Genomic DNA, 16,306 nt, shown 5'->3' with positions numbered 1-16,306 from the left:
ATCTCTTATCCTTTACCCAAAATCTATGCCCACTAAATTTTATTCACTTTTGAAAAGGAGAAAAGATCCTGCTATCTATTCCTCTCATAATTTTATATATGTGAAATACCTCATTCGCGCCGCTTTAACCCAGAGCATGCTGATCTGGGATGGTCTGAGACTAGTTATAACAAAATGTTGGATTTTGGTGTCTTTGTAAAGCAGAATATTATAAGTTCCATTGTTTGAAAAAAGATGTGCTTTAACAGTCGTAGAAACCCCTAAACTAATTCTTGAGAAACATCAAAACAGATTGAAGTTGCAGATTTGAGAGAGATATTATGTTGAAGTCAGAATGGCTGCTTCATTATCTTTTTAAACCTGGATGCATGAATTAATAAAACATAGAAAAGGCTGGCTTGGTAATTTCTCCAGCTTTTGCTTCCTGCAATATTTCAAATATTAATGGCTCTGATGTGGTTATAGGAGTTTGTGACTTTTTGATTTCTTCTGATTTGGAATTTTATCGTCACTTCATAATGGAACATGTATTCTGATATCATTTAACAGTGAGGATCAGTCCATATCTGTCTGTTGGAAAATCACATTTGTGACAGGACACAACACTGACAAACCAGACCGTAAATATTGTTCGAGCTTCTCATTGTAACAACACAGAGTGGGTTGCCATTTGGAAGGAGCAATGTCTGTGCTTTCAGATCTCCTTGGAGGCTAGACCAATGTAAAAATCATCATCAATCAGACTAGTAGAAAGTAATATGATTGCAATTTTCCACCTTAAGGGAAGATTACTTAATTTGGATGAATAATGGACAGTTCACAGCCCAAAGTGGCAACTTGAAACTGCAGACGCTGACGGTCTGTTGGAAATATTGGTGCACCAAAACACTATCTGGGGAAATAGTGAAGTTTTAGATTGTAGTCCTTTGTGAGTTAGCTGTTTGCCCAAACGTTCTCACAGTATTCTCAATGCAATTTGATTATATAGGTCTGAAGGTAGCTGTTACAACTTGTCTTAGTAGGTAATATGGTCAGGGTGAATAATGCATTAGCATTTTGTTGGCTCTTTTCCTGTTTTGCTTTAATTTCATGCATGAGTATTGGATTGAATTTCCAGTAATGGCTGGTGCTAGTTGTTTTTCATGATGTTGATTTTGGATTTGAAAGGAAGCTAAACTAAATCGTAGATATAATAGAGACTCTGCTTGGAGTAGATAAGTGATATGTAAAGTTGTTGTCCAGTTAATAAGCACTGTGATAAAGAAGAATGATGGAAAAGGTACAGAATTAAGTATTAAATAATAAGCTGCAGCATATGTCAGGCATCACACCCAAAGAACCTTTTGGCATTTGCCTTTTTGAGCTGACTTTCCCTTTCTCCGACCATTACAAAATTGAAAGAGGCTGTAACTCAGGTTATTCCCACAGCAAGACCCCGTGAATTTTTTATAACATTGATATCTAACTTTTGGATTATTTTTCATTTAAACACTATTGCATACACTGGCATTTGGCCAGTGAGCCCCAGCTGCTGCTTCAATATCAGAGTCAGATTCAAAGTCAGGTTTAATATCATTGGCATATATCCTGAAATTTGCTGTTTTGGGGCAGCAGTACTGTGCAACCATAGTAATTTTTAAAAATCTTTGAATTACAGTATACACAGTATATCCAAAATTAAAGGGGATAAGAAGTACAAAAAGAAAGCAAAATATGCAAAGAATAGTGAGTTAGTATACATGGATTCATTGTCCATTCAGAAATATGATGGAGAGGAAGAAGCTGTTCCCAAAATATTGAGTGAATGTCTTCTGGCTCTTGTTCCTCCTCCTTGATGCTTGCAGTGAAAAGAAGTGGGTCCTTAATGAAGGATGCAGCCTTTTTGTGGCATCGCCTTTTCAAATGTCCTCAATGCTGGGGAGGCTGATGTCCATGATGGGGCTGGCTGAGTTTACAACTTTATTCAGCTTTTTCCAATCCTGTGCATTGGTCCTTTCATAACAAATAATTAGAATGCTCTCCATGGTACATCTGTAGAAATTCACTGAGTCTTTGTTGACATACCAAGTCTCTTCAGACTCCTAATGAAATATAGCCGCCGTTATGCCTTCTTTGTAATGTTATCAGTATGTTAGGTCAAGAATTGATCTTCATGATGTTGACACCTAAGAACTTGAAGCTGCTCACTCTTTCCACTGCTGATCCCTCAATGGGGACTGCTGTATTTTTCCTCGACTTCTGATTCCTGAAGTCCACAATCAGATCCTTTGTCTTAATGATGTTGAGTGCAAGGTTGTTTTTGTGACACCACTCAACCAGCTGATCTATCTCACTCCTTTGTGCCTCCTCATCACCATCTGAAATTCTGACAATTGTAACATAGAAACATAGAAAACCTACAGCACAATACAGACCCTTTGGCCCACAAAGCTGTGCCGAACATGTCCTTACTTTAGAACTACCTAGGCTTACTCATAGCCTTCTATTTTTCTAAGCTCCATGTATCCATCCAGGAGTCTCTTAAAAGACTCTATTATTTCCACCTCCACCACCGCTGCTGGCAGCTCATTCCACGCACTCACCACTCTGCATAAAAAAACTTGTTGTGCCATTGGCAAACATATAGGTGGCATTGAGCTGTGCCCAGTCACACAGTCATGGGTGTAGGTAGAGTAGAGTAATGGGCTAAGTATGCATTCTTGAGGTGTTGACTGTCAGTAAGGAGATCTTATTTCCGGTCTGTGCTAACTTTGGTCTACTGATGAGGAAGTTAAAGATCTGGTTGCAGAGGAAGGTACAGAGGCCCAAGTTTTGGAGCATATTGATGATGGTGTTAAAGGCTGAACTGTAATCAAAAAACAGCATAGTTATTCCTATTGTGGTAATAGACAAATTGCAGCAAGTCCAGGTCATTGCTTAGGCAAGAGTTGGTTCTGGCTATAACCAACCTCTCAAAGCACTTATAGCAGATGTGAGTACAACTAGTGGTGTGCCACAGGGATCAGTGCTGGGTCCATGGTTATTTGTCATCTATATCAATGAATCTGGATGATAATGTGGTAAATTGGATCAGCAAATTTGCTGACGATACAAAGATTGGAGGTGTAGTTGACAGTGAGGAAGGTTTTCAAAGGTTGCAGAGGGATCTGGACCAGCTGGAAAAATGGGCTGAAAAATGGCAGATGGAGTTTAATGCAGACAAGTGTGAGGTATTGCACTTTGGAAGGAAAAACCAAGGTAGAACATACAAGGTAAATGGTAGGGCACTGAGGAGTGCAATAGAACAGAGGGATCTGGGAGTACAGATACAAAGTTCTCTAAAAGTGGTGTCACAGGTAGTAAAGAGAGCTTTTGGTGCATTGGCCTTTATAAATCAAAGTACTGAGTATAAGAGTTGGAATGTTATGGTGAGGTTGTATAAGGCATTGGTGAGGCCAAATTTGGAGTATTGTGTGCAGTTTTGGTCTCCGAATTACAGAAGGGATATTAATAAGGTTGAAAGAGTGCAGAGAAGATTTACAAGGATGTTGCCAGGACTTGAGAAACTGAATTACAGAGAAAAGTTGAATAGGTTAGGACTTTATTCCCTGGAGCGTAGAAGAATGAGGGGTGATTTGACAGAGGTATATAAAATTATGATGGGTATAGATAGAGTGAATGCAAGCAGGCTTTTTCCATGAGGCTAGGGGAGGAAAAAACCAGAGGACATGGGGGAGAAGTTTAAAGGGAACATTGGGGGTGGGGCTTCTTCACACAGAGAGTGGTGGGAGTGTGGAATGAGCTGCCAGGTGAAGTGGTAAATGCGGGCTCACTTTTAACATTTAAGAAAATCTTGGACAGGTACATGGATGAGAGTGTATGGAGGGATATGGTCTAGGTGCAGGTCAGTGGGACTAGGCAGAAATATGGTTCGGCACAGCCAAGAAGGGCTAAAAGGCCTGTTTCTGTGCTGTAATGTTCTGTGGTTCTAACTGGGCAATAGTCTGCTCTTCTTGGGCACGGGTATGATTGTCACCCTTTTGAAGCAGGTGGGAATCTCTGACTGTAGCAGTGAGAAATTGGAGATGCTCTTGAATGCTTTTGCCAGTTGGTTGGCACAGGTTTTCAGTGGCCTACCAGGTACACCATCAGGCCCTGACGCGTGCATTTGACCTCTTGAAAGATGTTTTGATGTCTACCTCCAAAACAGAGATCACAGTGTTACCAGATGTTGCAGGAGTTCACACAGGTTTAGTTTTATTCTCTTTCAAAGCATGCATAAAAGGTGTTAAGCTCATTTGGGAGTGAGGCATCACAGATGTTCATGATGTTAAGTTTCACCTTGTAGGAAGTAATGGCCTGCAAACTCTGCCAGAACTGATGGTACATCTGCTCTTGTTCCTAACTTCAATCAGATTTGCTTATTCACTCTTAAAATAGCCTTCTATTGGTTGTACCTTTTATAATTCTAGATAACTTGTCTTAAATGCCACAGATGTAGTTGTCAGCAGTCTACGATTCTGTTGGTTCATCCACGGCTTTTGGTTTGGGTATATCCAGTATATTTTTGAAGGCACACACTCATCTACACAAGTCTTGGTGAAGTGAGTAACAACTTGACATATTAATTCAAATTCGAAGGCAGCTCACAGTAGTCCTGTAAATGTTCCTCCATCTGCCTTGACCATCCCTTAGTCCGCACCACTGGTACTATGATCTTTACTCTCTGTCTGTGTGCTGAACATAGATGTACAGCATAGATGTGATCACAACTTTATAAAATGCAGGTGTTTGATGGCATGATAAGCATTTTTGATGATGGTGTAACAATGGTTAAATGTGTTGGCTCCTCTGGGTCCATAAGCAATATTTTGTTGGTAGTTGATATGCGACTTTCTCAAGCTGGCCTGGTTGAAATCCCCCATGATAACAGAGAAGGTATCAGTGCCCTTTTTCATGACTGCAGATCATTGTGCTGAGCTCCTCCAGTGCTTGCCTGACATTGGCCAAGGGTGGAATGTATAGTGCAGCCAGGATGATGGTAGTAAACTCCTTTGGCAGATTAAATAGAAGACACTTGATTGCTAGATGTTGCAGGTCAAATGAACAGGACTGAGGCAGAACTGACACATCTGTGCACCACGATGAGTTAATCATGAAGCATAATTCTCCTTCTCTACCTTTAAAAGGCTTGGCTGTCCTGTCTTGGCAGTCAGGCGAAGCCCTCGGGCTGCAGAGCTGCATCCAAAATGGCGGGGGGGGGGGGGGGTGTGGTAGCCATGTTTCCTGCAAGCAAGTTACACAGCAGCCCCTAATGTCCCTTTGGTACTGCAATCTTGTTCTGAAATCTTCAATTTTATCTTCCAGAGAGTGTACATTTGCCAGTAGGATAGTAGGAAATGGGGATCTAACGGCCCTGCATTTTAACACTTTCTTTTGCTTAAAGAGTGGCACGTAGCCAGGTGGTTAAGGCATTGGACTAGTGATCTGAAGGTCATGAGTTCGAGCCCCAGCCGAGGCAGCATGTTGTGTCCTTGAGCAAGGCTTTTAACCACACGTTGCTCCAGTCCACCCAGCTGAAAATGGGTACTGGCAAAATGCTGGAGGTTAACCTCGCGATAGACTGGTGTCCTATCCAGGGGGTGGGGGTGAGTCTTGTACTCTCAGTCGCTTCACGCTATGGAAACCAGCATAAGCACTAGCCTGATGAACCTATGAGGCTTAGGACAGACTTTAACTAACTAACTTTATCTTAAAGAGGAATTGTACTCGTGACCTGATGCTCTAGTCTGGGGTCTGCTGATAGAAGATAGATAGATTTTTAAAAACATCTTAAAATGATGTTTCTTACTAAAATACCCATGGCTATGACTGTGGATTTCAGCTGTAGTGGTCCTAAATGAGAATATTTGATGATTCCCTTTGGAGCTGCATGCAAAGATTAACCACTTGTCAGTACCATCTTAAAATCTTAGATTGGCTGGTGAGAATTTTGCGTTGATATTGATAAGTTTGGTATCCATCTGTATCAATCTGTTCAGGAGAATAAAACAATACTTAAAAGAATTTTATTTCTCCCTTTATCTAACAGCTAACCTTACTAAGGACAGAACTCTCTTGCTGGTTTCCAAAATGAATAGTTTTGCTTAGAGATGTGCTTTTGCTGGTTAACAATTTTTCTGCTCATAGAGTTGCTCTAAATCTTTCTGTTCATTGCTGTTATGTAGAAACTTAATTTTTTTTGGTGCTGATGTTCCAAGATGAGAATCATTTCAGGTTAGGATGTATTGCAAACTACTACAAATGTAGTGAAAGAGGGCCGTGTAAAATGTGTGTTATTTGCTATATTAATGGTTTATTGTGGAATTTTCGTTGATTATTTATATATATATATGTATATTCTCATTTCAGGTGCTTGTGAATGATTTCTTCTTGGTGGCCTGCCTTGAGGACTTCATAGAAAATGCCCGGCTCTTTATCTTTGAGACATTTTGTCGTATTCATCAGTGCATTAGCATCAGGTACAGATGCCTCTTAATCACCAACTTGTGTAGAAGCACGTCTTAAATCATGATCTCACAGTGAGCTTCTCTAGACATGAAAACAGAAAATGCTGAAAACACTCGACAGTATGTGTGGAAGGGGAAACTTGCAAATGCTTTGGGTCTAAGACCATTCATCAGAACTGGGAACTACCCTTTCCCAGTTCTGACAAAGGGTCTCAGAGTTGAAACATTCATCTGTTTGTTTCTCTGCAGCTGCAGCCTGTCAAGGTGAGTGTTTCCAGCATTTTGTTTTTTCATTTCCAGCAACAGTTGATTTTTCCCAGAAATGTGTAACTCCTGGAACCCAATTATAGCCAGTCTTTTGAATGGTGCTTGAGTAATACTCTAACTTCAACAGATCAGTTTAACTGATGGAAATGCAAATTAAGTGGATAGTGGTCATGGAACCTTGTGTTTAAGTTTTATTTGAATAAATGTTACTGTCTATGTAGTTCTCAGGTGCTTACTACTGTTCAAATAATTTCTGAACCAGTGGACTAAACCAGTGGAGTTTGAGAGAATTCATGTGTCTGCACTTGAAGTGAGATTCATTGGAGATACTGTGGCGCTTTGTGCGTCTGCCTCATTCTTTTTGAGATGTATTGTTTGATATAGATTTGATTTTGAGTGAAGCTTGTGATTTCAGACACCTTGTGCTCAAACTTCTCTCACCTTTGCATCTCCCCTGTCTGTTTTCAACACACTTTCATGTTGTGACTAGTTTCCTTTAGGATCTGAGATATCACTACTAATCTCTAGTTTAACAGTTATATGACTTTTATAAACAGTCGGCCCTCCTTATCCGCGAGTTCCGCATGCGTGAATTCAACCAACTGCGAATCAAGAAAACCTGAAGTGCTCTTCCAGCACTTGTTATTCGAGCATGTGCAGACTAATTTTTCTTGTCATTATTCCCTAAACAATGCAGAATAACAACTATTTTACATAGCATTTACATTGTATTAGGTATTATAAGTAATCTAGAGATGATTTAAAATTATACGGGAGGATATGCGTGGGTTATTGTGGATTGGGATTGAAAAAAATCGGAAGTTCTCTTACTCAGTGAGTCGGAACAGGTACATCTGGTATTATTTTATGTCAGTTAGTCAAACGTTTGTCTTAGTATATAGTATATATTTTACCTTTCTATGCATATAAAACACTTAAGAACGTATGTTTCAGCGCCGGACTCGGGAACGTCTTCCCAAGTTCGATCCAGTGACAGATCGCTATCGAGTGCGCTCTCCGCTGTACCAGGTTGATGTGAGGATCAAAACCCCAAAACCCAATAATTAAACCACTGCGTCGCCTAGTAATAGTTGTAGCTTTCATTGGGGCACAGCCTTTCTCACTTTATCCTTTAAATTTGTTCCGATCGTTGACCGACTGTAGGGGTCCCAGAACAGATCCCTGAAGCACGCCACTGATGACCGACCTCCATGCAGAATATGACCCGTCTACAACCACTCTTTGCCTTCTGTGGGCAAGCTAGTTCTGGATCCACAAAGCAATGTCCCCTTGGATCCCATGCCTCCTTACTTTCTCAATAAGCCTTGCATGAGGTACCTATTCTAATGCCTTGCTGAAATCCATATGCACTACATCTACTGCTCTACCTTCATCAGTGTGTTTTGTCACATCCGCAAAAATTTTTTCTGTTAATCAGTGTCACAAAAGTCAAATAAAATCCACTGTGATCTAGTGCTGTAAAACAATGAAACATGAGAACTTCCGAGGGGTGAGTGAATAGTTTTTATGGCTAAGAATATGAAATCTGTTGCAACATGATGATATGAAAGATAATGTAATGGAAAATTGAACCTAAGGATGCTGGTGTGTAGGCTTAAGGCAGCAAACACTTCCTCACCCACCTTTTCAATGTATGATAATTAATTTTTGATTGGAGGCTGAAATCCTGAAAAGAACAAAGAAAATCTTTTTGTCAATCATATAGAGTTGAATGTGGTTTGTTTTAAATAAAAGTGTGGAATCTTCTCAGTTTTTTAATGGTGAATAATACAAGAAATGTACTAGAATTTTATTTTTGTTGAAGTGTCTTTAAAAGCCACTCAGTGTGCGTGTGTATCTATTTGAATAAAATAACTTATTTTCCCTTGGAGCTGACAAAAGAGGTGTAGCCATTACAGCAGACTTGTGACTTGTTTGTAATATTTGGTATAATAGTTGCTTGTTTGGCACTGTTTGATACTGCAGAATACACGTACTATTTGAACATATTGACAGCAATTGTTTAACTAATGATTAACATGCATTTGGCTAATGAAACAAAACCTGTTGGCCCCTTGTTAACTAGTGTTCTGGGGGATGCATTGGGAAGGAGAATAGTTTTCAGTATCAAGAAATCTGTTAACTAAAAATAAGCTCAAAGCATGCTTAATAAAAATATCGCACCACGCATATGGCAGTGGTGAAAATGACAATTATTATTTATGGTGATGTAATTTGTTTGGGAAGCAGAAGATAGCACAGATCTCACGGCCTTTGGAAAAATCTCTCAAAAGTTATTGTAGAAACATAGAAAACATACAGCACAATACAGGTCCTTTGGCCCACAAAGCTGTGCCGAACATGTCCCTACCTTAGAACTACCTAGGCTTTACCCATGGCCCTCTACTTTTCTAAGCTCCATGTAGCAATCCAGCAGTCTTTTACAAACCCCATTTCCAATAAAGTTGGGATATTTTCCAAAATGCAATAAAAACAAAAATCTGTGATTTGTTAATTCACATGAACCTTTATTTAACTGACAAAAGTACAAAGAAAAGATTTTCAATAGTTTTACTGACCAACTTAATTGTATTTTACACAAATTTAGAATTTGATGGCTGTAACCCATTCAACAAAAGTTGGGACAGAGTTAAAATAAGATTGAAAAGTGCACAGAATATTCAAGTAACACCGGTTTGGAAGACTCCACATTAAGCAGGCTAATTGGTAGCAGGTGAGGTATCATGACTGGGTATAAAAGTAGCGTCCATCAAAGGCTCAGTCTTTGCAAGCAAGGATGGGTCGTGGCTCACCCCTTTGTGCCAAAATTCATGAGAAAATTGTTAGTTCAAAAGGAAAATTTCTCAGCGCAAGATTGCAGAGAATTTAGGTCTTTCAACATCTACAGTACATAATATTGTGAAAAGATTCAGAGAATTCAGACATCTCACTGCATAAAGGGCAAGGTCGGAAACCACTGTTGAATGCGCGTGATCTTCGAGCCCTCAGGCGACACTGCCTAAGAAACCGTCATGCTACTGTGACAATTATAACCACCTGGGCTTGGGAGTACTTCGGAAAACCATTGTCACTTAACACAGTCCGTCACTGCATCCAGAAATGCAACTTGAAACTATTATTCAAGGAGGAAGCTATACATCAACTCTATGCAGAAACGCCGGCGAGTTCTCTGGGCCCGAGCTCATCTCAGATGGACTGAAAGACTGTGGAACCGTGTGCTGTGGTCAGATGAGTCCACATTTCAGCTAGTTTTCGGAAAAAACGGGCGTCGAGTTCTCCGTGCCAAAGATGAAAACAACCATCCTGATTGTTATCAGCAAAAGGTGCAAAAGCCAGCATCTGTGATGGTATGGGGGTGCATCAGTGCACACGGCATGGGTGAGTTGCATGTATGTGAAGGTACCATTGACTCTGAGGTGAAAATTAGGATTTTAGAGAGACATATGTTGCCATCAAGGTGACGTCTCTTCCTGGGACGTCCATGCTTATTTCAGCAAGACAATGCCAGACCACATTCTGCACGGGCTACAACAGCGTGGCTTTGTAGACACAGAGTGCATGTGCTTGACTGGCCTGCTGCCAGTCCAGATCTATCTCCTATTGAAAATGTATGGCACATCATGAAGAGGAGAATCAGACAACGGAGACCATGGACTGTTAAGCAGCTGAAGTCTTATATCAAGCAAGAATGGACAAAATTTCCAGTTGCAAATCTACTACAATTAGTATCCTCAGTTCCAAAACGATTAAAAAGTGTTATTAAAAGGAAAGGTGATGTAACACAATGGTAAACATGCCTCTGTCCCAACTTTTGTTGAGTGTGTTGCAGCCATCAAATTCTAAATTTGTGTATATTTACAAAATACAATTAAGTTGGTCAGTAAAACTATTGAAAATCTTTTCTTTGTACTTTTATCAGTTAAATAAAGGTTCACGTGAATTAACATATCACAGATTTTTGTTTTTATTACATTTTGGAAAATATCCCAACTTTTCTGGAAATGGGGTTTGTAAAAGCCCCTATCGTTTCCGCTTCCACTGCCGTCACCGGCAGCTCATTCCACACACTCACCACTCTCTGTGTTTTAAAAAAACCCATCCCTGACATCTCCTCTGTACCTACTTCCAAGCACCTTAAAACTATGCCCTCTCATGCTAACCATTTCAGCCCTGGGAAAAAGCCTCTGACTATCCACACCATCAATGCCTCTCATCATCTTATCCATCTCTATCAGGTCATCTCTCATCCCCCGTCGCTCCAAGGAGAAAAGGCCAAGTTCACTCAATTGTTTTTGTATTTTACTTTTTAAAAATTCATAAAACCATTAAATGCCTAGCAGAGCAGCTCATGTATTTAAATTTCTCTGAGGAGAGCAGGGCCCCACAGTGTCAGTGTCTATTTGTTTCAATTCTACTGCTTATTAGTAATGGTTTTTGAAGCTTGTATGTTTATATAAGTTACTAGACATTTGTGAGAAACACTTCTACAAGTAATGGCTCTTTAGTCAGTCACACATGTATTTTGTAGGCTAAGGGAGCAGTAAAATATTGGATTAAAATTCCTAAAGAAATTCTTTAGTTCTTGGAGGATTCAGCTGGGTGTCAGTCTGTTACCCAAGTTAATGGATTAGGTGAGAAGTTCCCCAACATGTATGAATTAACCAGTCTTGCCATATTTGGCATAGATATTTCTTTTGAAAAATAATTTGATGCTTTATTGCCAAAATCTTTGCAATTAAAGCCAGCTGAGTAGTTTCTTTTTGCAGAAGTTTGTCTTTTCCAAATGATGTGGAATATTCCAGCTCCAGCTTTGTTGAATATGGATTCTTGTCTTTTGCTTGTGTCTGGCTGAAAGATGGAGCTGTGATTATAGAATATCATATCATGCAAAACAGCGGAGCTGAGCCTGAACCACTAACTTCTTGGGGGTCATAAAATTTAATTCTTCAGTATAACTAGCTAGTGTGGTTTTGCCATCTCTTGCCCTGATTTCACAACCTGACTTGAAACCAAGTTCCAACCTACATTTCCCATCCCTCTCTTAACCCACCTCTGATTCGGATTTATATTTACTTATCATATGTACATCAAAATATATAGTGAAGTGTCATTTCCGTTAACCTACACAGCCAAAGACGTGCTGGGGGCAGCCTGCAAGTGTTGCCACACATTCCAGCACCAACATAGCATGGCCTGAATGCTTGGCAGTGCAACACAGAACACAACAGAGCAGAACATGTGCTCACAACAGGAAAACAAGCCCAGTTCTTTCCTCCCTCCCAATGCACATTGCCAGCTACATTAGGTTAACATCAATGTGTGATTGTGGAAGTTTGTAGGTTGAAGAGAAAACAGCAACTTCATGGTTCAAGTCAGAAATATACTTAATTGGAAGTGTGTTTTGGGGTTATCTTAATGCTATATCTCATTTGTACAGGATACTGCATATGACACATGCACACTGGATGTAATGTGGCATTGCTCATGCCTAGCCTGGAGCACAGACATAATACTTCATTTGCTCACCTGGCTAATCTAAGGCCCTTGTAAGTTCTCCTTATGAGAATCCAAGTTGTTAATAACTGAAAGCAATTAAAGGCTAGTAAATTACCCATAAATTGTAGATTCATTGTCAGAATCTGACTTAGTAGTTATACACCTGTGTAAAAGTGCATGCAGACTGAGATTGTTTTGCTTGTATATGTATGTATCCTCAGTGAATCTTGAGATTATACTCACATGAAGAGCGTCTTTGTGAGTGAGGGAAGCACTTGCTTGAGACCTCTGTTTGAATTGACTCATGAAAAACGATTGAAATTGACCGTTTTCTTGTCCAATGCAAATAGATGTAGCACTAAGCATTTACACCTGCCTCTACAACTTCTCTTCACCAACTTTCAGGATCCCGAACAGAACTTCAAGATGAGGCAGTCCTTCACTTGTGAGTCCATCAGGTCACTTATTGCATCTGGTATTCCTTGTGTGGCCTCATTTATATTAATGAGTGCTTCGTTGAGTATCTCCACTCCATCTGCTGTAATGGTGATGATCGCTCTGTAGCTAGCCATTTTAATTCTATTTACCATTTCTATGATGACGTGTCTGTCCACAAAGTTGAGGCCAGGTGCTGATGAGAGGAATATTACCTCATATTCTACCTTGCTGTTGTCCAACCTGATGTTATGAATATTGATTTCTTCAGCGTACCACTCACTTCTGACCCTGCCCCTTCGTTTACCCTTATTCAACCATTCCTTATTACTCCTCCGCTTTCTCGAACTGCCCATCACCTACTCATTGCACCCTCTAATTCCCTTTCTTGCTTCCTTCCCATATTCCATAATCTATTGTCCTGTCCTATCAGATTCCATTTTGTTCCCTTACATTATTTTCCACTCTCTCCCCCTCTTCTACTTGCCTGTCTTTTCCTTCTCGTCATGATGAACCTGCTAGCTCTGGTTCTACCTCCACCCCACCTTTATATACTGGCTAACTCCCCTCTTCCCAGTCCTGTACGCAGGTCAGTCTACAAAATGTTGACTGCCCATTTCCCTAAATAAATCCTACCTGACTAGTTGAATTCTTCCAGCATTTTTGTGTGTGTTGCTCCAGACTTCCATCATCTACAGTCTATCTTGTACCTCCATTGCAAATAGATAATATCAGCTACAGAAATTTCTGAAACTGTTCAATATAAGGCATTTTAGGTGCCAAAATGTAAATAAAGCTTGTACATGGAACTATTGTGTATCTTTCTATTACCAACTGTCTGCAATAGTAGTATGCTGCAAGTAGTGATTTTTTTTCCCAAGCAGTCACATGGAGGTGAATGACCTTTCTTTGAACTAGAAGAAATGCCATTTTACACCACCTGCTTTGAGGTATTCTACAAAGACCAAAAGGGTACCATTAGTCACTTTTTCCCTCAAGAGCTGAGCAGTGAAATGCCTAACATTAAATTTCAGTGTCACATAATTGCATGTCTCTGATATTAATGCATACTTGTGCATCTGTCCATCAGCCATTGACTGGGTGGGATAAGCTGAATGTTGTCAGAATCTAATAGCATTAGTATATTGGATGGAGCATATCATGCAGCACCTTGGCAATTTTGACAGCTGGCCTTAAGTAATCCTGCCCTGATGGTAGATAAATGCTGCTGAACTGTAAATCGCAAGTTAAAATTTACCGTAAGAGAGCAAAGTTATAAAATACCAAATCAAGGCAAAGGCTGAACAGAACAGTCACATGCAACAGAGTTTTGACAGTTGTCTGAGAATCTACCAGTTAGAGGTCAGTACTGGCAAACACCAATATGGCTTCTGTTGTTGTTCATAAAAGTCTTCACTGAGGGATGTTAACTGTTCCAGCTATTTTAGGCATTTACATTTTTTTCAGGATTATTCTCCAGGCAATTATGATCTTAATTGGTAGACACAAGAGATGCTGCAACACACACCAAGCGGTTTCGTGTGTGATTAGCTGTCTGAGATCCGAGATCTGGGATCTGTCTTAGGTCTGGGATTCTCTCGAATTGGTGAGTTGTTTTATTGTTTCAAAACACCATAGAAGTGACTGCTGTGTCCTTGGAAATCGGCTGCAGTGACATTGTTTAGAATAAAGTGTTTCTTTCTAGAGTCTGGTGTGAGTGATGTAGACAGAGAAAACTTTTAAGGAACACACACAAAATACTGGTGGAACACAGCAGGCCAGGCAGCATCTATAGGGAGAAGCACTGTCGAAGTTTTGGGCCGAGACCCTTCGTCAGGACTTCGTGTTTAAACTTTTAAGGATGTGTTTAAAGCCACCTTGGAAAATTTGCAACATCCTCAACAACTCATGGGAACCCAAACACCTCTAAATCTTATCAGAGAGGATCCAAGAAGGTTGAGGATATTCAGCATTTCCCACAAGAGCAAGCACAAATAAAGGAAGGAACGTACACCTATCCAAAGATCCTACCCAGCCTATGGCAGAGTCTGCTGATTTCCAGAACCCACATGAAGCACACTATCTCTCACCCTGAAAAGATGATTTGAGCATCATCATGTCTTGACACCACAGATTTGGCCTGAAGCCAGATACTGACGTGGTTTGCCAATTTTACCATTGGGTTTGGAGGATTTTACAGAGTGACTGTTGGTGGATCTTCTCAGGAGTGCCTATTGTAAATTGTTCTCTATAAATAAAGTGGTAGTAACCCACACAACTAATGAAGTAGTGCATAATCCAACCAGTCTTTAGATAAGTTTCATAGCTGATTTGTTTATATCCCTCTCCCTCGCCAAGCTTTGTGGAGTGCAGGTGCCCCTGAGTTTTACCAAAAGCACGTTATGTACGATAGGTAGTGCTGAGTTAGTATTCAAATCTGACAATAACAAAAGGGATTCTTTATAGTTAATCAGAAGATATAGTATTGCTATAAATTTAACATACCCTCTCAAGAATTATCATGTGCTTCTGAAATGAAGTTTTAAAAATTTCTCATTTAAAATCTGCCTGTGACACTGCCAATTTATGACCAGAGGCTGAATGTACAGTGTGACAAGTTGATACAACAATATTAGCATTGTGAGAATTGAGACAGAGATCTGATCAAAAATCTTTTGGGAGACACTGAGTTACATGCACTTATTAATAAAGTACATCAATAAATCATGTAGTCTCTAGAAATCCTTAATTTCCTAATTACTATTGAAATTATTCCATCTGAACAACGAAGTCAGTTCTCTCATCTTTGTGGTCAGTTTTGTGATTAATGCAGATATACGCACAAGAACTTTGGTCTGATCTAGCTGCATTCTGTGAAAATATGTTTCTGCTTCTGATACTATTATTCAAGTGGATTAAGACATGATGTCAGTATTATAACTAGAGTGGGCAAAAGTGCAAATTTTTAAATACTTTTTTTTTAATAAAAAGGACTGCAGAAAAGTTATCCAAATCTGAATTCATTTTAGCTTTAATTTGGTATTGCTTCGATCTGCAGACAAAAATTAAAATTATTGACATTTTGATTTAAAATAGTTCGTGAAAGATACAAAAAAATGCACTGACGCATACAAATTTTAAGGGAAGTGATGGTGTTTCTATTATATGGTCATGTTATTGTTAATTATTTTTGGTGTTCTGCACCAGATTATCAGGGAGCTACCATTGATAAGGTAATAAGTTCATTGACTGGTTCTTCTGTTTCATATTAGCTTAACACAAGAAAATAAATCACTTCCAAGAAACCACTGATATAATTCTCTCTTTAATGAGGTTCTGTAAGCACAGGTTTGCACATCTGTAGTTCATTCTTGCAGAGTAAAACCTGGCCTTAAACAGAAACACCTGACATCTGAAATATTAACAGGTTTCTCAAAATTCAGGATTGATGGTACCTTGTTGATCAATTGGTACTGCTTTTCAATTAATGATCAGTTCCCTGTTTTTTTAATTGAACTGCCACAAAACCATGTTAATTATTGGAGCATTACTTTCCCCATCCTGGGACATTTGGATGTTTTCTTTGCACAGTACACAAA

General features: G+C 39.6%; 1 protein-coding gene across 1 annotated transcript in view; it reads left to right on the top strand.

Annotated features, from left to right (window-relative positions):
- LOC140729842 (eukaryotic translation initiation factor 3 subunit E-A) overlaps positions 1–16,306 on the top strand; it is a 163,342-nt gene that overhangs the window by 113,648 nt on the left and 33,388 nt on the right. The window contains exon 10 of the mRNA XM_073050055.1: positions 6,391–6,500. Coding sequence (XP_072906156.1) covers positions 6,391–6,500 — 110 coding nt within the window. The remainder of the gene's footprint in view (positions 1–6,390; positions 6,501–16,306) is intronic.

This window comes from Hemitrygon akajei, chromosome 1 (genome assembly GCF_048418815.1).
Source record: "Hemitrygon akajei chromosome 1, sHemAka1.3, whole genome shotgun sequence".
Lineage (NCBI taxonomy): Eukaryota > Metazoa > Chordata > Chondrichthyes > Myliobatiformes > Dasyatidae > Hemitrygon > Hemitrygon akajei.
This window is presented reverse-complemented; position numbering and strand designations above follow the sequence as displayed.